Source organism: Caretta caretta, chromosome 11 (assembly GCF_965140235.1).
Source record: "Caretta caretta isolate rCarCar2 chromosome 11, rCarCar1.hap1, whole genome shotgun sequence".
Lineage (NCBI taxonomy): Eukaryota > Metazoa > Chordata > Testudines > Cheloniidae > Caretta > Caretta caretta.
Window position 1 is genome coordinate 9,134,002 of NC_134216.1, and position 25,938 is coordinate 9,159,939.

Here is a 25,938-nt window from a genome sequence, read left to right on the forward strand (position 1 = left end):
TTTTTCTCCCCATTTTCTCACTGAAGCTGTTGGGAGAACAAGCCCCAAGATCCATCTGGCTCTTCAATCTTATCGGCCTGTGTGCTTTCTGGTCAAAGCTGCAGTGGCCTCTCTTTAGTACAACAGCTACATTATGTAACAGTGGCTTACTAGAAAAGCAAACTTCCTTGATTTGATTGTGTCCCCTCTCTCTTTTTAGATTCACTGTTGCAACTGAGCCACGTGGTCTCAGATCTGAGTCAGTCTTGAGGGCTTTTCTTTTTTTATTCACTCCCCCTCCCATCCCTTGCCTTCTAGAGGAGTTGGCACAGACTTGTGTTATTAGGACATAAGCCAGCTTATTCTAGTGGAATTTCCTGTCTGATTTTCATTTCCCCCTCATTCCCCCCCTCCCTTCAAAGTGAGACAGAAAAGCTTTTTAATTACACTGCTGTGGGTTAGCCTTTCAGGATATTATTATTCTTATTAAGTACTTCCTGTTGGGATGAGGCACATGAGCAGAAAGTAGCAAGGATCTCTCTGCAGTCAGAGCTTGTGGCCTTATTGTATCTTAATAACTGTCATATTGACAGGGGTCTTTACATATATTTTGCCTTCACAACCTGGCAATTAAGTGATTTTTCAAGATTCTTAGCACTTGCAGCTCAAGACCTGCAGAATTAATAAACAGTGTTAGGCTGTTTTGGTTTTCTGTGATTCAGTATTTACAGTTCCTCAGGTTTTTAGTACAACACCAGTGTCAGTGGAGAATTCCTGTTTCATAAACTAGAAACGACTGTGTGTTGAAGGATCAGGAACAAAACAGGTTTCTGTTTGATGGGCAGGTGTGACACAGCAGAGGACAGTGATGTTGGCCACTAGATGCAGGAGAGACAGCCTGATCTAGTCACTAGACTGGGTTCTATTTCCAGCTCTGCCTCTGAACTGTTGAGTGATCCTTGCCATGCCACTTCCCTGTCCGTTTCTCCTCCATCCCTTTCACTGTTTGTGGAGCCCCAGACACGGACCAGGACCATGGAACAATGCTAGGCACTCTACACACACACAACAAAATGATGGTCCTTGCCCCAATATTTTCCCTTCTCTACTTAGATTGTAAACTTTTCAGGGCAGAGATAATTTCTCACTGTGTTTAAGGCACTATGGGGCCCTGATCTTATTTGAGGCCTCTAGACACTATCATAATACAAAGAATACATACATAAATAATCACCTTCTGCAAGCTGACTTTGGGACAAAATTTTATCATTGTCACCAAGTTGGCTGCTTCCTGGCTCTTCTCCTTGGAGGGAGAGCACTACAGATGCAGTCCCTAAGAATACATCTAGAGACATGTATAAGGCATCAGGGTTCTAGTTTTCTTTCCATACACTTGCACCATGCAGCGGATGTGCCACAAAGACTGTTAGAATGTAACAGTAGAGCTGATAGGACAGGACCAGAATCACTACAAGGCAAAGCTGAGAAATAGTGACTCATCTGAAATGAAAATGCCAGTGGATCAAATTGAGTCCAGGGATAACTTCATTAACGGACTTCCACATGGTGATATAGCAAGAAGGGAGACCTCCTCGGGTGCTTGTATTCAAACACTGTACAGATCCCTCAGACATTCCTAGTTAGTGAAAATTAAAAATAAGAGGAGCTTTTGCATAGCAGGAGCAGTAAAAAGATGCATTTCTTCTGCGGAGTGACTGGCTTGCTCATGAAAGCTAGAGGCTGAGGGCAATAACTTATGCTAAACATGTGACGAACAGATGTTTTCCCCCACACAGGTGTGATACCGCACTCCACCCTGACCTTCACTGACTAGTCCAGTCTTCTCTTGAGTCAGCTGGGCCAGAATTATGCCTCTGCTTCATGAGGTACCCAAACGGGGGGTTAGGTAGAGCACACTCAGCTTGTGATCCCTGATGGCCACAGCACTAACTCTCTGTTTAACCCAGGAACTTTGTCTTGCAGCCCAAATGATTAGGCTACTGTGTGTACTTACCTGCAGCTGGCTATAAAGCAGTTAGGAGAATGGTTACTGCCAATGAAGTTTCTAGAGAGACTTTTCCAATTGTGCTGTAGAAAGTTCTCAGAGTGAAGTTTCAAGTGAATCTCAGGCAACCCTCTTAGGACTGCCTCACTGATTCACTTGGTTCCGTGTGGCAGAACCAGGTTGTGTGTACATTTACTCTTTCATGTTATGTATCCTCCCTGAATGAATACAAATAATGTGTCCCTTTAAGGTTATTATACAGCCATAGCCTGAGGAGTCGACTTTGAATTTATCCAGAGCCTTCCACGTACAGATCTCATTGCACTAAATTAAACCTCCTAAAATTCCTGTGAAGTAGGAAAATATTGTTGTTAGGGTTGGTTGACAGTTTCCCGTTTTAGGACATTGTGGTTTTGACAAAATTAAATTTTTTGCACAAAGTGTCTGCTTTCCATGGAAAATTTTGATTTTTCGTCAAGAAACCAAATGATCAAAACCCCAACTATTTCAACTAAAAATCAAAATATTTCAGCTGAGATATCCTTCCATGGGGCTTCATGGGAGTTGTAGGTTTCCTCATGTCCCCATTTTTTCCTGTTGGTTGGGCTACCCAACTAAAGTACATCTCCCATGATGCAGCTGCCACCCCTCACCTTCCTCTACTGATGAAGGTAGGATACCGGACGAGGCAACTCATTGGTCTGTGCTGATTTAGGAGTGCCCGTGTGTTTCAGCTACAAGTCCTGTGCTCTAACCACTAAACCTGTCTGCTCCACTGCTTGAGTCTGCCAGCAGTGTTGATAAATGAAACTGGCTGCTGAAGCTTTGCCCATAAAACCGTGTTGAGCCTGTGGCCATGTGTATGCCTGGATGTCTTCTTTACAAGTGAGTATAAATGCCTGTCACATTGAGACTGGTGCTCTCAAGCTTATTGAAGCTGTTTCCTTCATGACAACATAGTGGTGTGTTCTCTCTTCCTGGAATGGCCTAATGCACATTGCGCATGTCTGGCAGTGCTCTGCATCCCGGTGGATGGCACATGCTCCTTGTGCCCCTTCCTACCAAGTGATCTGTGGAATAAATTAATGTTCAGCTCTTGTTGCACACGTGTATCAGAATGATTGTAAATTCACAGAGAAGCAAATACCAGCAGCCTGAACGTACAGGACTGCAGCATTCTAGTTCCACATACCTTCAGGGATTTGTCTGGGTAAATCAGATAGAAGCAGCCCTCAGACTCTCCAGAGTTGCTCTCCTTTGTTCTTCCACCTGATCTGAAACAATAGAACTGTTTCTGTGATGGAGTAAACCTGTTTAACCAATCCCCTCAGTGCTGGCTCAGTTTACTACTGCACATAGCCAGCCATGTGCTGCTACTGTTCCAAGGAAACTTTACTCCAATATTCCTTAAAGGTGAAGCATCTCATTTTTCACCAAAGAGCTGAATCTGACAAAATACCTTATTTTTTGCCTAGAAAGACCTCTGGCAAGGCACCAAATATTGTTTTTATTATGTGGTGGAGTGTGCAATATACAATGGGGTATTTTACAATGCCTTACTAAAGCCATGAGCAATGATAGTTTATAAAATACTATGCATAACAAGCACTACACCGAGAGTAGCATCCAAAGTCTGCATACTACAGTAACTTCTCTTGCAGAAGCAGAGAGAAGGGGGACTTAATCGCAGATTTAGTAGCTCAGCATATGGTGTCATTACTGTATTCTGGAAGAGAGGCAAAGAAGCCTATAGACTTTAAATTGCGCTGTGATCAAACTGAGGTTTGGGTTTTCTTGGCTGGGATTAAGTGAATATTGTCCATTAGTTAGAGGAGGAGGGCTAGGAGTCATGTGTTCTTGATTCCATTTCCAGCTCTACCATGTGTATCACTGTGTGACATAGATCCAGATATTTCACTTCTCTGTGCCTCAGTTTTCCCAATGTAAAATGAGGACAATGAGGATGCAGTGAGCTAAAGAAGTGCAAAATATTTGTCATTATTACTGGTGGTTTACTTCTCAGGTGTCCCATGCCAATCAGAGGATTAGCACCTCCCACTTTACACCTGGAAAGGCTGTACACATCACTACCATTCCATTTGCCTGAGGAAACTGGTCTGGATTCCCTTTCGTTATCCTCCGTTGTAATTTCTTAATTGGTTGGAGAGGTCATTTCCCCTCGCCCTTCCTTTAGTTGTGCGACGTGTGCTGCTTTCTGCCCGCCAGATAAAATGGTGTTTGGAACCAGGATTATACCATCTTTGTAATAACTGGTGTATGTGTGAGAGAGAAAATGAAACTGACCATTGCCCTCTGCTGGATGGAAACAGATCTGCTCATATGTGTCACATGCACTAGATGACTAAAAGCTAAGGGAAATTCTCCCCTAGAGCAACCAGTAGCTTTAGGAGTGGGAGCCACTGAGTTGTATCCCTGATGTTGCTGTGAAGTTTTGAGTGGCCCCAAAGTACAACGGAGTGAAGTGCTAGTTAGCTGGGTAATTGTTGTTAATTTTAGTCCTGAAGTTCCTCCTTACTTGGAGTCACCTAGTCAAGGTGGTTGAACAGCTAATTAAAATAGAGTAATAATTAACAAACAATAATTAAAACATACAACCAAATGAAAACCAAACAAAATACTAACAAGGTAAACAAAAGAAAAACATGCTTGATGCAGCCTTGTAGATGGTCCTACATGTGGGAGTCATTATGAATATTGACATCATACTGAATATTTAATTAACACATTACTTCTTAAAGTGCTGTAGGAACATTAACCACTCCTCGGAGGTAGGCAGGTATTATCTCCATTTTACAGATGGGGGAAACTCTCACACATAGAGGTGAGTAAGTAACTTAATGTCATTCAACGAATCAGTGGGGGAGCTAGAAATGGAAATTCCGGCTCCTGTTTAACCTATAGACCATGCTAGATCATTACAGAAAGGGGTATTGTTGCCACTGATGCATCAAAACCCTTGCCTAAAAAGTGGTGCAGTAAAATTTGGGGAGGGAGGACTATTATTCTGCAAGACATGTGCTCATCTCTAGGTTAAAAATGTGCAGACAGGTGTAATTAGCAACCACATAATTATCCCCTTTAAGGTAAGCACACACTTTCTGTGTGTGGCGTGTTTGGTAAACTGCTCTAAAGATACAATATTAACATTAAGCTCTCAAATGGGGTTTGATGGACTGTTAAGTGACAGCTACGGTATGTTTTTTGTTTCTGCTATTTTTTCTCTCTCCATCATGTATTGATTTGGCTGGTAGCCCGGGGAATGGCTTTCCCTGCAAAGCAGTTAATATTCTGTGTGGTAATACATGACTTCATCTAAGGAGAATCCCATAGCTGTACCAATGTGATCTGCTCTGTCATGTTTCTTTGACCCAATTTTCCCTGTTCTTTGTCTCAGACCTTCTCTGACCCCAACCCTATTATCTCCTTCAATAATTCACTCGGACCATTATTAATGGTGCATTAACTTGGGCTGTGCTTTCAGCAAAGATGTTTTTCTTGTACTCATTCATTTGCCCAACTCACTTAGACAGCAAGATCATTATTCTGGGGACGTCACATAAACACCAAAACATCTCCCTTCAGATACCTACAACCCTTGGGTGCTTTGCAGTGGGGGCAGTATTCCAACCACAATATTTAAACTCCAAGAAACAAATATCAAAGCAAGTCAAGTAGCCCCACACGCACATACACAAACACTGAGGGCCAGATTCTGCCACCCTTTAGGCACGCAGAGTAATAGTTGTCTGTCTGTTTTAGGTACTTCTGTAATAACGGGGACCACATTATCTGAGCACCTCACAATCTTTAATGTAATTTATTCTGCAATTAGTCCTATTGATTTCAATGGGACTTTTCACAGAATAAGATACTACTTGGCATGAGTAGTATCTTTAATCCCTTGGGATTAAAGTAAAAAATGTATCACTATTTGCCTTTTAAGACCCAAAATGAAATGTACCATCACTTCGAACTCAGTAATTCTCGACCAGAATCCATTCCTTTCAAATGCTTTGTGTAGATAAGAGCTGAATTAAAATGGGATTTTTAGCAAAGTGAATCTTTTCTCCCATTTAAATGTAGTTTTGCTCCTCTGTTTCCCTTGAGAAGATGATTGACCAAGGGACTCTTAATGTTAATTGTATCGCTAATCTTGCTTTGAAAAGAGACTGAGATTTGTACAGACTGGAGGAAAAGGGTCTAGATGACAGTAAGAAGCACTTTTACTTTAGAGGTGCTGATGCCTCAGAGTTTTATAGACCCCAACAAATGGCTGATGGGGTTGTTTGAAGTCAGCTTTGACTCTTATTTTCTTTTCAAAATCTGCATACCTGAACAAAGGGAGAGGGTGTTGCAAACTTCAGCGGTAGGCTTAATGGCATCCCCACTGCCAAAACGGGTCGCCTCCAGAAATACAAAGGTAGCAGCGCGGGCACAGTGTAATCACTAACATATGTTCATTTGCTGCTTGGGATTGCTTTGTGGCAGCTCCTTTGAGTTTTTCTGAGTTAGCCGCTTGCACATTCTTTCCTTTGTCAGAGGCAGGTGTGACCCCATGATGGCTGGGCTCTGAGCCCTGTCATCTGTAGACGTTTCTCTCTTTAACCCTCATCAATGCAACACAGTTCTCAGGCTTTGAACCGCTTTGGAGCATCTTAGAGGCAACATGGGAGCTCCTGTTGCTGTGGATGAAGGCATTAGTGGCTAATGTGGAACCCATGCCCTAGAGCGCCCACACCCCAATTTAGGGCCTATGCCTGTGAGGTGCTGAGGCCTTCCCTGCAGGCCTTGGGAGCTGCAGTTACTTATATTTCAGGGAGTCAGATTGTGCCACTGATTTGTAAGCAACCCCCCCTTTGCCCTGCTTTGGTCCTCCACTCTCACTCAGCTGCATCCCAGATAATAATGACATTTTCCCTAGGATCTATAGTTTTTATTGGATGTATGTTTTATAACTAGTGTGGTGGTTTATTTGTCACAGCAAGGGACTAAGAGCCTGGACTTCTCGGTTCTAGTCAGGGGTCTGCCACTAATTTTAATGTGTTACCTTGGGCAAATCACTTAACCTTGCTCTGCCTCTGTTCCCCATTAGTAAAAAAAAGTATGACAGTATTTGCTTACTTCCCAGAGGTGCTAAGGGGCTCAGTTCATTAATCTTTGCAAAATGCTCTGAGATCCCTTAATAGTAGGTACTTCTTGTGTGTAGGTCCATTATTTAGTTTACCCCTTTTTTTTTTATAAGCCATCCACTTGAAATGTTAAACAGTTGCACTGTTTCCGTGGTTTCTGAATGCTAACAGGTGATGTATGGTGTTAGATTCCCTAAAATAAATTCAGATTTGGAAAAAAGTTCATTTAATAAAAACACTGACAATGTTCAAAGAGATTCTTTTTCTTTATCTTGACAACTGCCTCTTTGTTTTGCACAGGCTTTTTCCTTTTGATTATAAAAAGAGTGTGGTACATTCGTGGGACTGCCACAGCTCACACCTTGAGCTACTTATTCTAGGAGGGAAGTTTGTTTGAGGGAGCATCTCTATGGAAGAGCACATTATTCTCCTCCACCTTCTGGCCTGAGAGGACTGCATGGGACGCCAAAAAACTTTAGTGGGATCCCCATATGCATATCAGAAGGCATGCCCAAAGCTCTGAAAGCTTTTAGTTGTGTGTAATATCACTGTGTTCTCTAGGATCCAAAACTCAGTTGCTACCCCACCATAGAGGCCAGCTGCAATAAACACAATAGTAATGTAAGTCATCCTTTAAAGGGATTTGTTTGCCATTTTCAGATATTGGTTTTATGTTGACTGTGCCCAAGAAAAAGAAGCAAAGCCTTCCCCAAATCATGAGTGGCAGGGAAGGAATGCTCTTGCAGATAAATTATCAATGCTGCCCTGAGTTCTTCCTCCTTTAGTCAATGGCAGACATAAGGCAAGACATGTAGAAATAGAAATTCAACAGAGCTCAGCATCCAGCAGCAATGATTGTTACAAACCGGTTGAGTTTTTCCCCCCTTGTTTGTGTTTCTGTTCCTGGAGAGCACTGTCCATTTGCAGGTAGTTTTTGGCGTGACCCCTTCAAAACAAATATTTCAAAATTAAATTTGTCAACGTGAACTGCAAAGCAAAAAAATTGAGTAATTTTGGATCTCATCAGCAAGAGAACATGTGTGCAGGGTTAAAAAATTGAAACATTAGAACAGTGAGCCAGATCCTCAGCTGGTGTAAACTGGCATCACTCCATTGATTTCACTGAATCTGTGCTAATTTATACCATCTGAGGATATGACCCAGTATTTGGAAAATATGTGAGAGGAAACTATCTTTCAAGTCCTGAGTTTCGGATTCTGTTTTTATCCCAAGAGAGTTAACATTATGACAATTGGTCCGGGAATGCTGGAAAATGCTGTTTTAGGGGTTTGTTAATTCATCAGCTATTGTGTGAAAAACAGAATCCCAAATATAAGCTTCAGAAGGTTATTTGAGGAAACTTCATAGCACTATTGGGGCTAGACTTCTGATCCTTCTGTTCCAAACTTCCAGGCTTGTACCAACTGAGCTGAAGGAAAACTAGCAGAATGGGGTCCATGCCACACATCTATACAATTGTGATTCCATCCAGTAGAGGGCAATGGTGACACATACATATTGGTCAGCTTATTAGCATATTAATATATACTATATACATAAGGTACAGACCATTGCTAATGTGAGATCTCAAAGAATTATATTCCATTTAAAGCTTTTCACGTCATCTTTTTCTAGCTGGCCTTTTCTTCTGAAGGAGAAATGAGCTGGTGTTGAGGGTGATTTAGAAAACTCTTTTTTGCTCATTATGCAAAAAATGTATTCAGCACAAATTTCCCTTGAAGCACATTCTTGTCCTTGGAGATAATCGGTGTCTGCCTCTTTCTCAAAAACTATCTGCCTCTGATACTTGGTCCCTTCCTGGGATTTTCAGCTCAGGGACATCCCCTTTAAACTTGCATCACTTCTTCATCCTTTCTTTGTCTGATGCTGGAAGGCTGGATGGTCTTTGACTGGGAAGGAGGCAGTGGGCAGCCCATGTCTTGTTAATAACAACTGACCAGATCAGCTCAGGCAAGTGAGGACAGGTAGCAGAGACTTTTCCCAAATCAAACCAGGTAACACAGCAGACACATTCCTTTATGAGCAAAAAGAGCGAGGAGTACTTGTGGCACCTTAGAGACTAACAAATTTATTTGGGCATAAGCTTTCATGGGCTAAAACCCACTTCATCGGATGCATGCAGTGGAAAATACAGTAGGAAAAAATATATACACAGAGAACATGAAAAAATGGGTGTTGCCATACCAACTGTAACGAGACTAATCAATTAAGGTGAGCTAGTATCAGCAGGAGGAAAAAAAAAACATTTGTAGTGATAATCAGGGTGGCCTATTTCCAACAGTTGACAAGAAGGTGTGAGTAACAGTAGGGAAAAAATTAGCATGGGGAAATAGTTTTTAGTTTGTGTAATGACCCATCCACTCCCCGTCTTTATTCAAGCCTAATTTAATGGTGTCCAGTTTGCAAATTAATTCCAATTCTGAAGTTTCTCATTGGAGTCTGTTTTTTGTTGTTGGAGTATTGCGACTTTTAGGTCTGTAATTGAGTGTGACCAGGGAGGCTGAAGTGCCTTTAGAGCAATATAGTACTTTTAAAGATCCCCTTTTTTTGCCTTCTGGAATGCACCATATCGTACCAAACAAGCAAGTATTATCAAACCATTTTCCCATGGCAGAGACTTCCCCAGACTCCCTTGTTAAGGGCTTTGTCCCACCACTGCAAATCACTCAGTTCTGACACCTGTCAGTAGGGTTCTAAGTTAAATATACAAAGTCTGCTAGTCATTTATAAATCTTCTGCTATATTGAAGGCCGCAATGATGAGCAGAGAGGTCTAAAACAAGGGATTTCCTTGATTAGATAAAAGCTAGCAAATTCATTGTGCCAGTCATCAGATTGCACCTCCAATGGCTGTTTAGAAATGCATCATCATGAGCTCACTTGAAGTAATTGAGTATAATTGTCTTTTTAAATCATATGTGTGAAAACATCCATCTTTGTAAATGGCATGCATTGCTGCTACTTCTGTTGCCAGCTCGCTGCTCCCTTCGAGGGGTGGAAATGAGAGGCAGAAGTGGGGAGAGGGCCTGACATTTATGAATTAGTAGATGATCGCGTATAAAACCATTCATTATTTCAGATCAAGCATCCAGAAGTGAATTAAAGGGAAAGCAGCAGCGATTGTAGCTTTTAGGCCTGGTGGCTGCTCCAGAAAATGTGTGTGGGCAGAAGAAAAACCCAGATGTGAAGAGCTGAAAATGAAAATCACTGAAAACAACTGCCCCACCACCCTTTTTGTCCTCTGGTGAAACCAAACAAGGATTTGGTGATGGTGCTAGTAAAGAACCTGAAAGTGAAACTGACGAGTATCTCCAGTGTCTAAATTGATTGAGATGGTGTTAAAAAAAAAAAAAAAAAAAAAAGCAAAGGTGTAAAAGTGGAAAAATGGTACATGTTTAAATTCCTCTCAACATGAATAAACTGAGGCCTAACTAGAAACAGGGGAAAGGAATTTTTTTCAGATATTAGTTTTATGTTGACTGTGCCCAAGAAAAAGAAGCAAAGCCTTCCCCAAATCATGAGAGGCAGGGAAGGAATGCTCTTGCAGATAAATTATCAATGCTGCCCTGAGTTCTTCCTCCTTTAGTCAGTGGCAGTCATAAGGCAAGACATGTAGAACTAGATATTCAACAGAGCTCAACATCCAGCAGCAATTATTGTTCTTATGGGAACTGAGCTCTATAGATAATCTTCCCCCTGCAGCCCATGGCAGTGCAAATACTTAATCTGTCCGGCACAGGACTGGCTATGCCAGGCAGCCCCTAGTGCAGCAAAACATATAGTGACAGTTTGATTGTGTGATCATTGTGTATGACAACATAAATCCTTGCTCTGTACATCCCGGACAGATACAACAATAGCTCTCTCACGCAGGCAGAAACCATGCCCTGCAAAACTTCTTGCATGCTTCTGGGATCTGTTTTCTTCTTTCATCGCTCTCAATGATATCAGTGGATGCTGAGAGCCCACTGAAGTTCATTGAAAGACTGCTGCACATTGCTTCATGCCATGTGTGCATGTACTAAGGAGAACAAGGCCAGCTTCCAAGCTTGGCAAAGAAGAGGTTCTGGTGGAACAGTAGTATCCAGGGAGATCAGGGACAGGCTCTAAATGATCAACCCAGGCCCCTGACAGTTGATGGCAGTGGCTGTGCCTTGGAAAGGAGAATAGCTGATGTGTAGCAAGCCATTAGCTGCATTTTGGATGTGGCTTTTCAGTCACTAGCAGGATCGTTCTGCATTTCTGACTTAGAGAAACATTAGATCTTGATATATCTTAAAAATGATTATTTCTCTCAAGTGACTTTATTTAAAAGACTTAGAATCATAGAATAACAGAGTTGGAAGGGACCTCTGGAGGCCATCTAGTCCAACCCCCTGCCCAGAGCATGACCAGTCCCAACTAAACCATCCCAGCGAGGGCTTTGTCAAGCCTGACCTTAAAAACTTCTAAGGAAGGAGATTCCACCACCTCCCTAGGTAACGCATTCCAGTGTTTCACCACCCTCCTAGTGAAAAAGTTTTTCCTAATATCCAACCTAAACCTCCCTCACTGCAACTTGAGACCATTACTCCTTGTCCTGTCATCTGCTATCACTGAGAATAGTCTAGATCCATCCTCTTTGGATCCACCTTTCAGGTAGTTAAAAACAGCGATCAAATCCCTCCTCATTCTTCTCTTCCGTAGACTAAACAATCCCAGTTCCCTCAGCCTCTCCTCATAACTCATGTGTTCCAGTCCCCTAATCATTTTTGTTGCCCTTCGGTGGACTCTCTTCAATTTCTCCACATCCTTCTTGTAGTGTGGGGCCCAAAACTGGACACAGTATTCCAGATGAGGCCTCACCAATGTCGAATAGAGGGGAACAATCACGTCCCTCGATCTGCTTGCAATGCCCCAACTTATACACCCCAAAATGCCATTGGTCTTCTTGGCAACAAGGGCACACTGTTGACTCATATCCAGCTTCTCATCCACTGTCACCCCTAGGTCCTTCTCTGCAGAACTGCTGCCTAGCCATTCGGTCCCTAGTCTGTAGCAGTGCATGGGATTCTTCAGTCCTAAGTGCAGGACTCTGCACTTGTCCTTGTTGAACCTCAGCAGATTTCTTTTGGCCCAATCCTCCAATTTGTCTAGGTCCCTCTGTATCCTATCCCTACCCTCCAGCGTATCTACCACTCCTCCCAGTTTAGTGTCATCCGCAAACTTGCTGAGGGTGCAAGTCACACCATCCTCCAGATCATTTATGAAGATATTGAACAAAACCGGCCCCAGGACCGACCCTTGGGGCACTCCGCTAGATACCGGCTGCCAACTAGACATGGAGCCATTGATCACTACCCGTTGAGCCCGACAATCTAGCCAACTTTCTACCCACCTTGTAGTGCATCCATCCAGCCCATACTTCTTTAACTTGCTGACAAGAATACTATGGGAGACCGTGTCAAAAGCTTTGCTAAAGTCGAGGAATAGCATGTCCACTGCTTTCCCTTCATCCACAGAACCAGTTATCTCATCATAGAAGGCAATTAGATTAGTCAGGCATGACTTTCCCTTGGTGAATCCATGCTGACTGTTCCTGATCACTTTCCTCTCGTCTAAGTGCTTCAGAATTGATTCCTTGAGGACATGCTCCATGATTTTTCCGGGGACTGAGATGAGGCTGACTGGCCTGTAGTTCCCAGGATCCTCCTTCTTCCCTTTTTTAAAGATGGGCACTACATTAGCCTTTTTTACTTATATCACCCAGCACTGTTAAAAGGGTGGGTGAATTTTTCGCCTGCAGAAGAAAATCCTAAAGGATACACGTTTATCTTACTTATTTTCTTGGGGGTTTAACAGCTACCCTACTGTGTCCTCACATTAGACAGGCTGCAAAAATGCTCCCACTGTATTGAGCACTTCACAGTGCCAGCTCTCCACTCTACCATTGAAAATAAGTCTGCTGTGGACTCTTGAATACTTTCCACCCTGAGTACCTTAGCTTAACTCCTTTCAGCATAGTTGGCAGGCAGGTTGTTTTTATGTAGTCTCTTGCCTCTCCTAGCAGCACAGCTGACGTAGTATCCAGATATGCATGTTATGCTGAGCTCAAGGATTCTAGATTGAAATGCAGATAAGATCTTCAGAACCCCTTCCTGATTTTCCAGGGCATAAATATATAGTGATTTTTAATGCAGATTTTCTGTAAGTGAACCTAAAGGACCAGATCCTTAGCTGGTGTAAATCGACAAAGCTGTATTGAAGTCAAAGCGCAGCCGGGACTCTTAAGTCATCCTTATAAAAGAGTGTGGAGCCAATGGAACTGGACTGATTTACACCAGCTGAGGATTTGGGCCAAGCCATAAAGAATTGTAGGTTTGTTTTGGGATGCTGCTTTGCCGCACAACAGAGAAATGCTGCAGGGGGTGGAAGCAAGTTACAATGGAGTATTTAGTTAAAATGGTGTTTGGAACAATAATCTAATATTTTAAAAGCTTCAGATATACAGAAAATGTGATGAAAAGTGCGATGTCAAGACTGAAGAGTGAGGGTAAGGAAGACCTGTGAAAACTTTAGTTAATCTTTAATCAAGAAATTTTGTCTGACTGTAAAAGACATACGTAGTCTGGCCTTTTATTTTTACATTTGATCCCAGCTACAGATGTGGAATGCACCATCATTATAGACCAGATAATATATCCTAGCAAAGGACTACTGTACGGTATATTTATTGAGACCCTGCTGATTGTATTTCTTTTGGCTTCCATAATTTTAGAACAAAAGGACATGGCCATAAGTCTGAATAGTCCAGGGTGGTGTGGAGAAATAACTTGATGAATTTTCCATTTGTCCTACAACTCTCTGAAATATTTGTGCTGTAACATTTGAGGTCAATAATACATATTAAAGTCTGTGGATTTAATAAGTCAATGTAGGTGTTCTGTGCCTTCCACGGCCACTTTATCTTTCCATCAAAGATGAAACGCTTCTCAAATGAATAAAAAATAGGGCCACAAATGATGACAAGTGAGAGCAATTTAGGCTCCTTTCAGAGAACCTGAGCCATAGACATTTAAAGCCGCCTCTGATTGTATACACAGTTTGCATTTGTGCAGCTCTTGCCGTTATATTTTAGGTAAATATTTCTAACCCAATCCCCACTCTCTGTCTACAGACATTCGGGAAAAGTGCTGCTGCCGTTCCCGGTGCTGTGGATGGTGCAGATCTGGATTCTGCCAACCTCTGTCGAGTCTCATTTGTGTTATAAGGCTAATTTTCCTTGGTGCTACCTGTAATCTCCCTGAGTTCAAAGAGCGCTTAGCTGCTTGTCGTTGTCAAAAACCCTGTTGGAGATCTTTTATGTTGAAGATGTAGGATTTCTCCGAATGACTTTGATTATTTATTCATTTCACTTCTCTGGTGTATGATAGCGCTGATATCATGAAGACCCCATGTCTTTGCATTGCTCATGCTCTGAAATTCATGGAGATTTAGTTCCTTTGAAATTGTTTTAAAAGAGAAGGAAAAGTTTTTGAAGTCTCTTTTTTTCTTCCCCTCAACAGTTCCGCAGCACGTTTTTCCAGCGTTCCATGCTCCCTTGCCAATTGACATGCGTCACCAGGAAGGAAGGTACCATTATGAACCTCACTCCATCCATGCTATTCATGGGTAAGTCTTGCATCTCTGCTCCCATGTGTTACTAAAACACTTCAGTCTAACCTCTTCTGGTTTTTTTGTATTGATGCTAAGACTTGAGTGTGAAGCGCAGTGCAATGGTTCAAGCACAGGGCTGTATAACAGGGAACTCATCTTCTATTTCCAGAATTGCTGTGTGGCTTTAATCAAGTCAGTTAACCACCCTGTCCACTTTCCCCAGCTGATGATACTATTCACCCATCTGTCTGGGGTGTGTGGGGTTTAATTAGAGTGTGTACAGTGCTTTAAGATCCTGGGATGGAAAGCAAAGTGCTATCACATCATTATTCAGCTGAGGTCACAGGAATAGGAATGGCCCAATATACTTTTTGTGGTGTTTTTCACTCCGTAATATATCTGAGACTTTTCTCACTACACCTTGGCCAAAACCCCCTACTTTAGCTCCTCAATTTCCGTGGCCCTATGGTACCACTCCCTCCCTACCGTCACTTTAAAAGTGAACTGAAAGGCTATTTGCCTGCGATATTCAGTTCATGATGCTATTGGCATCACCAGCTATACAAGTATTGCCAAAGGGGCAGACTCTCAGGTAGCTGAGAGAGACGGATAAGAACCATAGATAAGGCTCACTGTGTTTCAGATTTGATCTCCTGCATCAGTTGCTAAGGCCTGAGTATTGTGTTTCTCCTTTGAAAGTTGACAGCCTAGCTAGGGCATAAAGCAGGGTAGGGAGGCATGTTCCTTACATCACGTCCAATGTTGAAGAGAAAATGTGGCTCAGTGATTAGGGGCCTAGTCCAGGACCTAGAAGACACTGGAGCCTTTTTTTAACATTGTTACCACATTAGCTATCCTCCAGTCATCTAGTACAGAGGCTGGTTTAAGCAACCGGTTACATACTACAGTTACAGTTCTGCAATTTCATGTTTGAGTTCTTTCAGAACCCTTGGGTGAATACCAACTGGTCCTGGTGATTTTATTACTCTTTAATTTATCAGTTTGTTCCAAAACCTCCTCTACTGACACCTGAGTCTGGGACAGGTCCTTAGATATGTCACCTCAGAAGAATGGCTCAGGTTTGGGAATCTCCCTCACATCCACTGCAGTAAAGACCAAATACAAATAATTTATTTAGCTTCTCTGCAACAGCCTTGTCTTCCTTGTGTGCTTCTTTAGCACCTTGATTTTCCATGGCCCCACTGGTTGTGTGGCAGGCTCCCTGCTTCTGAAGAACTAAAAAAAAATGTTGCTGTTCGCTTTTGTGTCTTTTGCTAGTTGTTCTTCAAATTCTTTTTTTACCTGCCTAATTATACTTTTACACTTGACTTGCCAGAGTTCATCCGTTTCTATTTTCCTCACTAGCATTTAGGACTTCTTATTTTTTAAAGATGTCTTTTTGTCTCTAACCACCTCTTTAACTCTGTTGTTTAGGCATGGTGGAATTTTTTCATCCTCTTGGTGTTTTTTTTTCTTTTGTTTGGGGTATACATATAGTTTGAGCCTCTATTCTGATGTTTTTAAAAAGTTTCTATGCAACTTGCAGACATTTCACTCTTGTGATTGTTCCTTTTAATTTCCATGTAACTAGCCTCTTTGTTTTGTAGTTCGCCTTTTAGTAGTGGTGAATTTCTTTGGCATTTTCCTCTCTAGAAGGATGTTAAATTTAATTACATTATGGTTGTTATTACCAAGCAGTTCAGCTATATTCACTTCTTAGACCAGATCCTGTGCACCACTTGGGACTAAGTCAACAACTGCCTCTCCCCTTGTGGGTTCTAGGATTAGCTGCTCCAAGAAGCGGTCGTGAATGGTGTCTAAACATTTTATCTCTGCATCCTGTCCTGAGGTTATGTGTACCCAGTTAATATGGGATAGTTGAAATCCCCTGTTATTATTGGGTTTTCTGTTTTGGTAGTCTCTCTCTAATCTCTCTGAGTATTTCACATTCACTGTCACCATCCTGGTCAGGTGGTCAGTAGTATATTCCTACTGCTATGCTCTTATTATTCAAGCATGGGCAAATAGGCATGTGTTTTGACCCAGATTATAGTTGTATATCTGGGTGTCTAATACCTGGGTTGCTATTGACTCCAAGTATTAGTCCCCCTTTTCCACAGACCTCCCATTTCTCCAACAGACCACAAGACCATATCTCTTCACCTGGAGCTTCTTGTGAGGGACTGATCTGGTTGTCACCTATCAGACTCCTCTGTCATCATTTTTAGGGTGTGTCCAGTTGGTCCATTTCCCATTCATTGGGCATCCAGTTGTCTTGCTCCCCTTTCCCCTGCCTTTTTAGGGAACAGCTGCTATGTTCATGTCTTCTTAAATCCAGGCAAGTTTCTTCATTGGGGTGTCCATGCCTGAAAAGCGGCTCAGAACTTGCCAGCTTGGTCTTACAAGTTGACTACTAGCGTGAATAAGAGCTTGGCATGGGATCTGACAGTATTGTATTAGTCAGATAATCGCGACCTGGGTGAAGAGCCCCCAAATGTCTGGTGGTCAGCAAGTTAGATGTTCAGTTCACCCATCCCAGTGTGCAGGTATGCTTGTAATGGCCACATTCACTCAGTGGAGAACCACTAGTCGCCTGTTAGTATTTAGCGTAATGAACCGTGTGAACAGAACTGGACGCTCAATAGCTAAAGACCTTTTTCATTTAGGATGCTTCAGCTCATCAACATCCCAACAGTACCCAGCACAGAGTAACTTCCTGAATAATATTTAGTGTATTGGAAACATAAAGAGCTTGTTCATTGGTCTCAGAAGAGGAAATTCATTCTCCCTTTGAAAATTCCAGCCGTATTAGTCCCTCTTTTGGTGCCTCTGTGGATGGTGAAGTGCTGAAGGTGAACAGCACACCACCTCTATGCAAGGGTCTTTGTGCGTAGGTTCCCTGGCAGTTACAGCATTTTTGAGGAAATAATCCAGACTGGAAATTAAAATGGATCTCTGTTTTATTTGCATGCTTATATACTGCCCCGTTCCTGGCCAATGGGAACTTTGGGGGAGGTACCTGGAGGCGCGGCCAGGGCAATACACAGACCCCTGTGCCCCCTCCCCCAGGCCCCAGCTGCTTCCCAGAGCGGCGCGGGGGCAGGGCAGGCAAGTAGGGAGCCTGCCCTGCCCCTGGTGCGCGCTGGACCCGTCCACCGAACCCTTCCTGCAGCCGAACCCCCCGCCCTGAGCCCCCTGCTGCACCCTGACCCCTTGCCCTAAGTCCCCTGCCACACCCCACACCCCTCCTGCACCCTGAACCCCTGCCCTGAGCCCCCTGCTGCACCCTGCACACCTCCTGCACCACGACCCCTTGTTCTGAGCCGCCGCCGCACCCCGCAACCCTCCTGCACCTCAATTCCCTGCCCTGACCCCCCTGCCACACCCTGCACCCTGACCCCCCTGCCCTGAGCCCCCTGACACACCCTGACCCCCTGCCCCACCCTGCACCCTGACCCCCTGTCCTGAACCCCCTGACACACCCCACACCCCTCCTGTACCCCAACCCCCTGCCCTGAGCCCCCTGCTGTACCCTTCACCCCTCCTGCACCCCCTGAGGGCAGGGAGGGGGCAGAGTTGGGGTGGGGGTTGCAGGAAAGGGGTGGGAAGAGGCAGGGCAGGGGCGGGGCCTCATGGAAGGGGTGGAGTGGGGGCGGGCCCTGGGCAGCGGGTGGGGGCTGGTCAGTGGTGTGGCCCTCAGGCCAATGTACTAGTCCTCATGTGGCCCTCGTGGTCATTTGGGTTTGAGACCCCTGGTTTAGACTGTAGATATCTATAGTTTGCCTGGTGCTAGAGAAAGACAATATAATTGTTGGGTTTTTTTAAGTAGTATATACATTTTCCCTCTAGAAAAATATCGTAAATGCTAGGAAGAAAAATTGAATCGCTGAGCTTTGGCTTTATGATTAATGTGATCGGAGCTTGACAGAGGTTCTCCAATTCATCAAGACCATATTCTAGCTGTCTACTTTCTTGCCTGTACCAAATGTATCTAATTACATGAACATTGCACAGCAAATTAGATGTAGTCTCATTTGTTGTCAGCCATGGAGTCTTATTATTTGCCTTCTGGTTTGTGTCAAAGGTTTGTTTCCCGATTGCTCAAAGTGACATTGCTATACATTCCTCTTTATCATTGTTTGCATATAACCTAATGAGAACACCAGTTATTTTATCATAGCTGTCGGGTAGGAATCAGCAGGGTTCTGTCTAGCAGGATGGGACATTCAGGACAGTCATATATGCAGAGCTGTTTGTTTGAGACCTAAAATAAAAACCTGAAGTATAGAAAAACTGATGAGTAATAAAGGAACTGTGCATTCACTCTGGATGCCCATTATTAAGATGCCCAGAATACTTGCCAGATTTACATTTGTTGTTGGGTATGTTGGCATTTCAGTCATTTCCACTTTAAGAAACATGACAAATAGTTTTGGGGTTTTCTTTGGCTCCTTCCTATGTACTGAACTTCAATTACATGGACCTGGTTGCATAACAAGACAAGCCCTAGTACCACCCCAGGAAATACTTTGTGTGATCCAAATTACACCTTTTAGGCCAAAGTAATATTTAGTTGGTCTTTAGGACATTCAACTTTTCTGTCCCCCATCCCTTATTTTTGCTTTGTTACATGATATACCAGCTGTGTCATCCGTGGAAACAGTCATTGCAGGCAGACGGTGTCAGCTGCAACCACATGGTTTTTGGAACAATCATGGCATCTGCTTGGATAATCCAGACAAATCTCACTTTTGGTCACTTTCTATTCCAAGACTGGCAAATGTCTGACATCCTTAACTAAGTTTCTTCACTCTGTCGTTGCACTGAGATCTCAGCTGCTGCCTCATTTCACACCAATGAGAACATTGTGGTATCGAGATACCAACATGGATTCTAATGTCATTGGGTTTATGCTCATAGGAAGAAAGGAGAGAGAGGCAAGGGAAAACCTCTATGAAAAGCAGAGGCAGCAGGGATGATCAGGTGTAGAACAAGGTGAAAATAGAGCACAGAGTGAAAAACAGATGGGGACTGTAAAAAGAGGAGCAGGGCGGGGAAAGAAATTATACTAGTGAAAATTTATTATATATAGTGTATTACATCTAAAACCAACATCAGAATAATATTTAAGTTTGCAAAATCAAGCACTCAAAAGTTAGGAAATGCCAAATTAAGGTTGCTTGTGCAACTTTAATTCTAATCCCTTGTGCATATGCACTGTGATACACCCTTTAATTATACAGATATACTGTTTTTTCCACAACTCTTCCATCTCCTTCAATGCACAGGATGGACTGTGTCCTGAGGATGAATTATGATTATATATGTTCTCTATATACAATATTTATTGATTGATTGAAATTTCTCTCTGCACTTTTCATCACCGTTTGCTGTAAGCAGACCACAGACCCAATATTGGTTGAATCAAACTTTCAGACTCCAGTATTCCACTGAGACAAATGACTTCACTTGATGCATTCGGATAGCAGACTGTAAAAAAGGGGATATTGTGTATTTTAGCAAGATTCTTCATATGACTTTTATAAAGTTTACTTCATTAGGGTCCAATTGTGCAATCCTTAATCTTGGTAGTAACCCCATTTGAATGAATGGGATTACTCGTGTCAGGTTTGCAGGATCATGTCCTTAAATAGAGAGTAAAATTCCTTCCAGAGAAGCAGGTGATTATTAGTAGCCCCTTTCTCTCCCCATGGCTAGGCTTTCTTAGCTATTCTGTTTTTTCAAACAAATAACAAAAAAAACCCTAACTCAGCTAAAAAGCCTCTGCCAATGCAAGAGCCCTCAGGGCTTACTAACCCTTGTAAGCAGTGTGCTTAGGCTTGACTCAGCAAGAGGCTTTTTAACGGTAGCTCCTAAACAGCGGTTAAAGCCCTATCAGACGCTCTGTAGTGTAACAAACAAAAGTAGCGTTGTTTTTGTGCTAACATTCTAGTGGCTTTTCAGGATGTGGTTCTGACATTATTTATTTTTTTAAAGAATTGTTGTTTAGTCACCCAAATTCTGTTGTCCCTTTAAAAAAACATAGAATCCCAAGACCAAATTCACCACTGGCATAAATGTGTGAAATACCGTTGGTTTCAGTGACCTGTACCAGAGCTGAATTTCCCCCAAAAGATCTTGAGATGGAAAGACTCTTCTAATCCATCTCCCTCCAATGCAAAAGTGGTCCCAGTTGTCCCTTTCTTAGTGCTTTTGTCTGGCTTAATTTTAAATGTCTCAATAGACGGGGTTTCCACCAGTTTCCTAGGAGCTGAAGTTTTCCCTGGTGTTCAACCTAAATTTTTCCTACATCTGGTCCCAGTTCTCCTCATTTTACTCTTCTCTATGTCCTTTTTACTATGGTAAACAGTTCTTCTGCCTCCTGAATACTTAAAACATTTTTCCAAAATCAGGTCCAAAACTCCCTAGAAATATAAGATATAGGCAGAGCTGGCAATGTTGCCCATAATTAAGCTTCTTGTTAGAAGATCCTGTTTTCAATTGCTTATAACTTTGAACATTAACCATTAGGGCTGAAATTTTCCATGGTGGGTGTCTGCCTCAGGCTGTTTTTTTACATTTCAGCTACAATAGTTTAGCCACCTGCAAGAACAAGGTCTGGGAAAATATGTGTTGCCTTCTTACAAAAATGGTTACAACCATTTCTTGAGAGGCTCTAGTGCTCCATGCTTTGGAGCAGGGACTTGAAATTTGGCAGGTGGCTTGGGCCACCTCAGTGTCAAGGGTGTACCTTTTGCTGTTCCTGTGAAAAATCATCCACTTTTCACCCAGTCACAAGCCTTTGGCAAATCTCAGGTCACACATGTTCGGCAGACGTTTTAAAGTCTGGCAGCTGCATTCTCTGAACAGTCCATCGGCATTGAGTATGCTCCATCCCAGGACTGCAGGGACTGAGCAGGACTTTCCCTGCAATTGCTACTGCTCCTGCTGCTGACACCCAGGTAGCTTGGAAGAGGGAGCTGCTTGACTTGCATGCAGATGGGACAAGAGCTAGCTGGACAGAGGCTGGAGGACAGGGAGTAGATTGGGACAAGGTGCCTGTGGGGTGACCAGGAGCTGGGGTCGGGAAGACTGAGATCAGATGAGGAAGTCAGGAGCAGGGAGGGGGTAGTCTGGAATTGACTTGTCTAGGAGACTGGGATGAAGACCCAGGGTAGGGGGAAGGGTGAAACTTGAACAGGGAGCCCAGAGCAAGAAACCCGCACTGTCTGGGCAAGGAGATGAACAGGGATGAGGAGTGGGGTGGGGAAACTGGGATGAGGAGTTGGGAGTGTTGGGGTGGGGGTGTGGGGGTAGTACACAATCCATTAAACCCAGAAGGCGTTTCTGTCTTGGAGAGAGATGGCAGTCCTAATCCCGGCAGGCAGATAAAAAAGGGAGACTCCTTCGTTAAGGTCACTTCTTTTAGAAATAAGCACACCAGTCAATTTACCTCATAACGTACATGCCAATAAAATGTGTGCATTTTCATATTTACTTTGCTACAGGAGTAGCAAAGCTTTGGCACGTCCTGATTGATGGTACTGTGCTGCTTTGGAGATAGAGAGCGCTCCCTCCAGAGTCAAAGCAAACAGCTGCCCGGAGACACATTTTTGTGTATTTCGCAATTTCATTACTTTGACCAAATGGATATGTTGCTCATTTCGAAAGCAGTTTTGGCTGATTATATGGAGTTTACTCTGTGCCCTTCTCTCTCCCAACCCCCCTCTCACAGACATACACACACGCACTTCCTTTCCTAGGCTGGATGACTAGAGATTTGTAATGGATTATAGAGCCTGTTTCACTCTAGGATGCTGGTTCAAACCTATCCCAAATCTGTAATTACTAAAAGATATTACCTTCTGATGGCTCTTTGGTGACTCCTGTGAAGTGATTTGGGGAATGTTCATACAGCTCTCACTGTAAAACAAACATAGGTAGCACTACTTGGACGCCTTGTCCAATTTCAAGAGGCCAAAGATTAAATGGTCAGGATACTAAACTGTGACTGTCTTGCTTTGTGCATTTGGAGAATTGACTTCACCTCCCCGTGCCACAGTTTCTCGCTCTCTAAAAGGGGGGTAGGACCTTTCTAATGCTCTTTGAGAGTGAGGATGAAACGGGAGAGATGCTCAGTAAATGCTGAGTACTGCTGTATGACCCTTTCATCTCTAGAAGTGGTCTGTGAGAGCTGGGTTGTGGCACATTGCTACCTTCTGTCCTGGGGATCCACAGAAAATGAGCACCCACAGTTCCCATCAGCTTCAGTAGCTGCAGTGTGTGCTCAGAACTTGTGAACGTATTAAGCCATTGGAAATCGGAGCTGGCCTCTCTGGCACCTTTCACCAGCACTAGAGTCATATGAAATGAAAAAATAAATAAATAAAAAAGGAGCGAGAGATGGTGGCTGGTCACATGACAGCTAGAGAGTTTGTGTAGCTTTTCTGATGGTATAACCAATTCCAGCATGAAAACATAAACCAGGCCCTCTCTTCCGAGGCCTATTCACAATGGTGTCATAGTAGTGATTACATAGAAATGGAGTTATACAATGTATTTCCTTAATTTGAGGAGATAATTTCTTTAGACTCTGTGTGTGCTAATCATCTCGGTGGAGACTTTCAAAGTGGCCTTGGGGATTTAGACACACCACACAACAACTTTAATGGAAGATGTCTCTTTAAAACCCTCAGAGTGCTTTGAACATCTCAACCATAAACTGTAAATCCAAACAGATTTGAAAGTACGTTGTGTCAGAGTCACTAAACCATAAAGTCAGGTGCAAGCCTTGTAGAATGAATTAATAAACGTACTGGGCCAGATCTGTAGCTGTTGTAAATTGGCTTCGCGCCAGTTAAGTTAGTGGATTTCGGTTGGCTTTAAGGGAGCTGTGCCAGTTAACACCAGCGGAGGGTCTGGCTCGTTAAATTGCAAGAATTTTTTCCAAAACGTGAACTGCAATTCTGATTTGATCCAGTCACTGTTGGATATGTAAAACTGGTTAGGATATTCTGCATTGAAAACAGGAGTCTGATCTCTGAGGGCTTTTATTTAAATCTCTGGCACGGGCATGTGTTCATTTATGACATCACTCCATTACCCACTGCTGCTTTTGAGTAAGTGTCATTCTCAAAGCTTCATGTCAACAAGTCTTAACTAATAATCCCTTTGCTTACCTCACTTTATTATAGGTTGAAATGACTTCATGCTCCACCCTTATCCAGTGCTAAACACATGCTTTAGAAAAAAAATTGAACTCCATTCCCTCACTGCTTTCCTAGGGGTAAATATTCACAGGATCACTTCAGACAATAAAATAAAGATGGGCAACTGTCAAAATTTCCCATCTGTGGAAAATTTTATAGGATCTTTTCAGTGGTATAGTCCATTCTGTAAACTTTTTAGGATTTTCTCAATAGTCCATTCTCTACCACTGTTTACATGCTGACCTCATGCTGTCATGGGAGTTGAATAGATACTACCTCTTGCCATTCACTTCATAAAATTTTCACAGTCTTTTCCAGTCTAAATGGGAAGGAATCCCCCTTGCCTTCCATTTGTCTTAACTTTAAATCCTCCCTGTAAGGCCATATTTCACAACCAACCTTGTGAACTCATGGACACGAGACGTTATGATGACCTATTGCAGCACCTGGTGCATCCAGTGCCAATGCCACATTGTTCCTTATAGAATGTTCTCCAGTACTGTGTCCAATCCAGTTTTAAATGTCCCAAAGGATGAGGTTCCACCACTTCCTTTACCATACTGTTACACAATCTAATGGAGCTCTCCATTAGTTTATTTTGATAGGTCAGCCTACAACTTCTTTTCTTTAATTTCACCCCCTTATTCCTAGCAACTCCCTAGTGCACCACCCTAATAAAATTTTGCACTCCAGACATTTGTAGAATGTTGTTATATTCCTCCTGCTCTTAGTAACCTATTAAACTCACTGTAGCCTATAACATTTCCTCAGAAATCAATTATTTTAACCCCTTCATTTTCACTGGGCTTCTCTGAAATCCTTCTAGCTTGTATAGAAGACTGGAGAAGACCCATCAATTACACTGATTAGTGAGACAGAGGATAAGGTACTCCCTTTTCCCAGGGCTGGACACTCTGCCTCCACAGCACTCTTCACCACTGGCCCAGGCAAGCAAACAGTGGGAGGTATTGAGAGACAAAAACGAATGGCAGGAATGTTGGCTTACGACACGGGATTGAAAATGCAGGATCTTTGATGTCCATGCAGAGCACAGATATTTAAAATCTCATCCAAAAGCACCCCCCCACACACAAAAAAAGTGCATAGAAGTCCATTTACTCTGGAAAGATGACGGATTGAGTCAACTCTACTGGGATTAGAACATGTGGTTCAAGGGATTCTAGGTATTTCAAACCTGATGCTAAGACCACCCAGATGGCTGGGGCAAAAAAAAAAAAAAAAAAAAGCCCCTATTTGGCAGAGCTGTGAATGTGGATACCCTGCCTGGAGCTAACTGTACACACACAATTACAAAACTCGAGGGGCAGACCAGGGTGCTATTGTTCTGAAAAGTTGCAAATCTGCAGAAAGCTTCAGCTGGAGTACATTCTTTCAAGTGGGTATTCTGGATCCCTATATTCGACTCTGAGCCACAGACATATGCTTTTCTTCTGTGTGCCAGAGCTCTTTGAGAAACTGCACTTTTATATAATGAGGAGTGCTGGACAATTTGTAGAGGGGGGGTGCTGAGAGCTGTTGAACCAAACTATAAACGCTGTCTCTGATGGAAACCACTTCATGCCAGGGAGTGCGGCAACATCCCCAGCACCCCTAGTTCCAGCATCTATATAATTTTATGCTTTGTAGGATTTTTAAAACTTTTCTGTTTCCCAGTTGAAATGAAATAGGCAAATGACATAGCTAAACTTTGACAGTCAGAAATTAGAGAATGAAAATAATCTGTTGTTTATGGGTAACATTTTAAAAGTGTCTAAATGATTTAGGAGCCTAAGTCCCATTTCCAAAAGTGATTTAGGTATTTTCAAAGGTATTAGGTACCTAAAGATACAGATAGGCACTTAGTGGGATTTTGAACAGGCTAGATGCCTAATTCCCATTGTCTTTCAATGAAATTTAGGCTCCTAAATGCCTAAGCCACT

At 42.8% G+C, this 25,938-nt stretch overlaps 1 protein-coding gene across 2 annotated transcripts in view; it reads left to right on the plus strand.

Moving 5' to 3' along the window:
• GLI2 (GLI family zinc finger 2) overlaps nt 1-25,938 on the plus strand; it is a 246,042-nt gene that overhangs the window by 142,867 nt on the left and 77,237 nt on the right. For both annotated transcript variants that reach the window (XM_048869923.2, XM_048869924.2), the window contains exon 3: nt 14,699-14,804. In XM_048869923.2, coding sequence (XP_048725880.2) covers nt 14,699-14,804 — 106 coding nt within the window. The remainder of the gene's footprint in view (nt 1-14,698; nt 14,805-25,938) is intronic.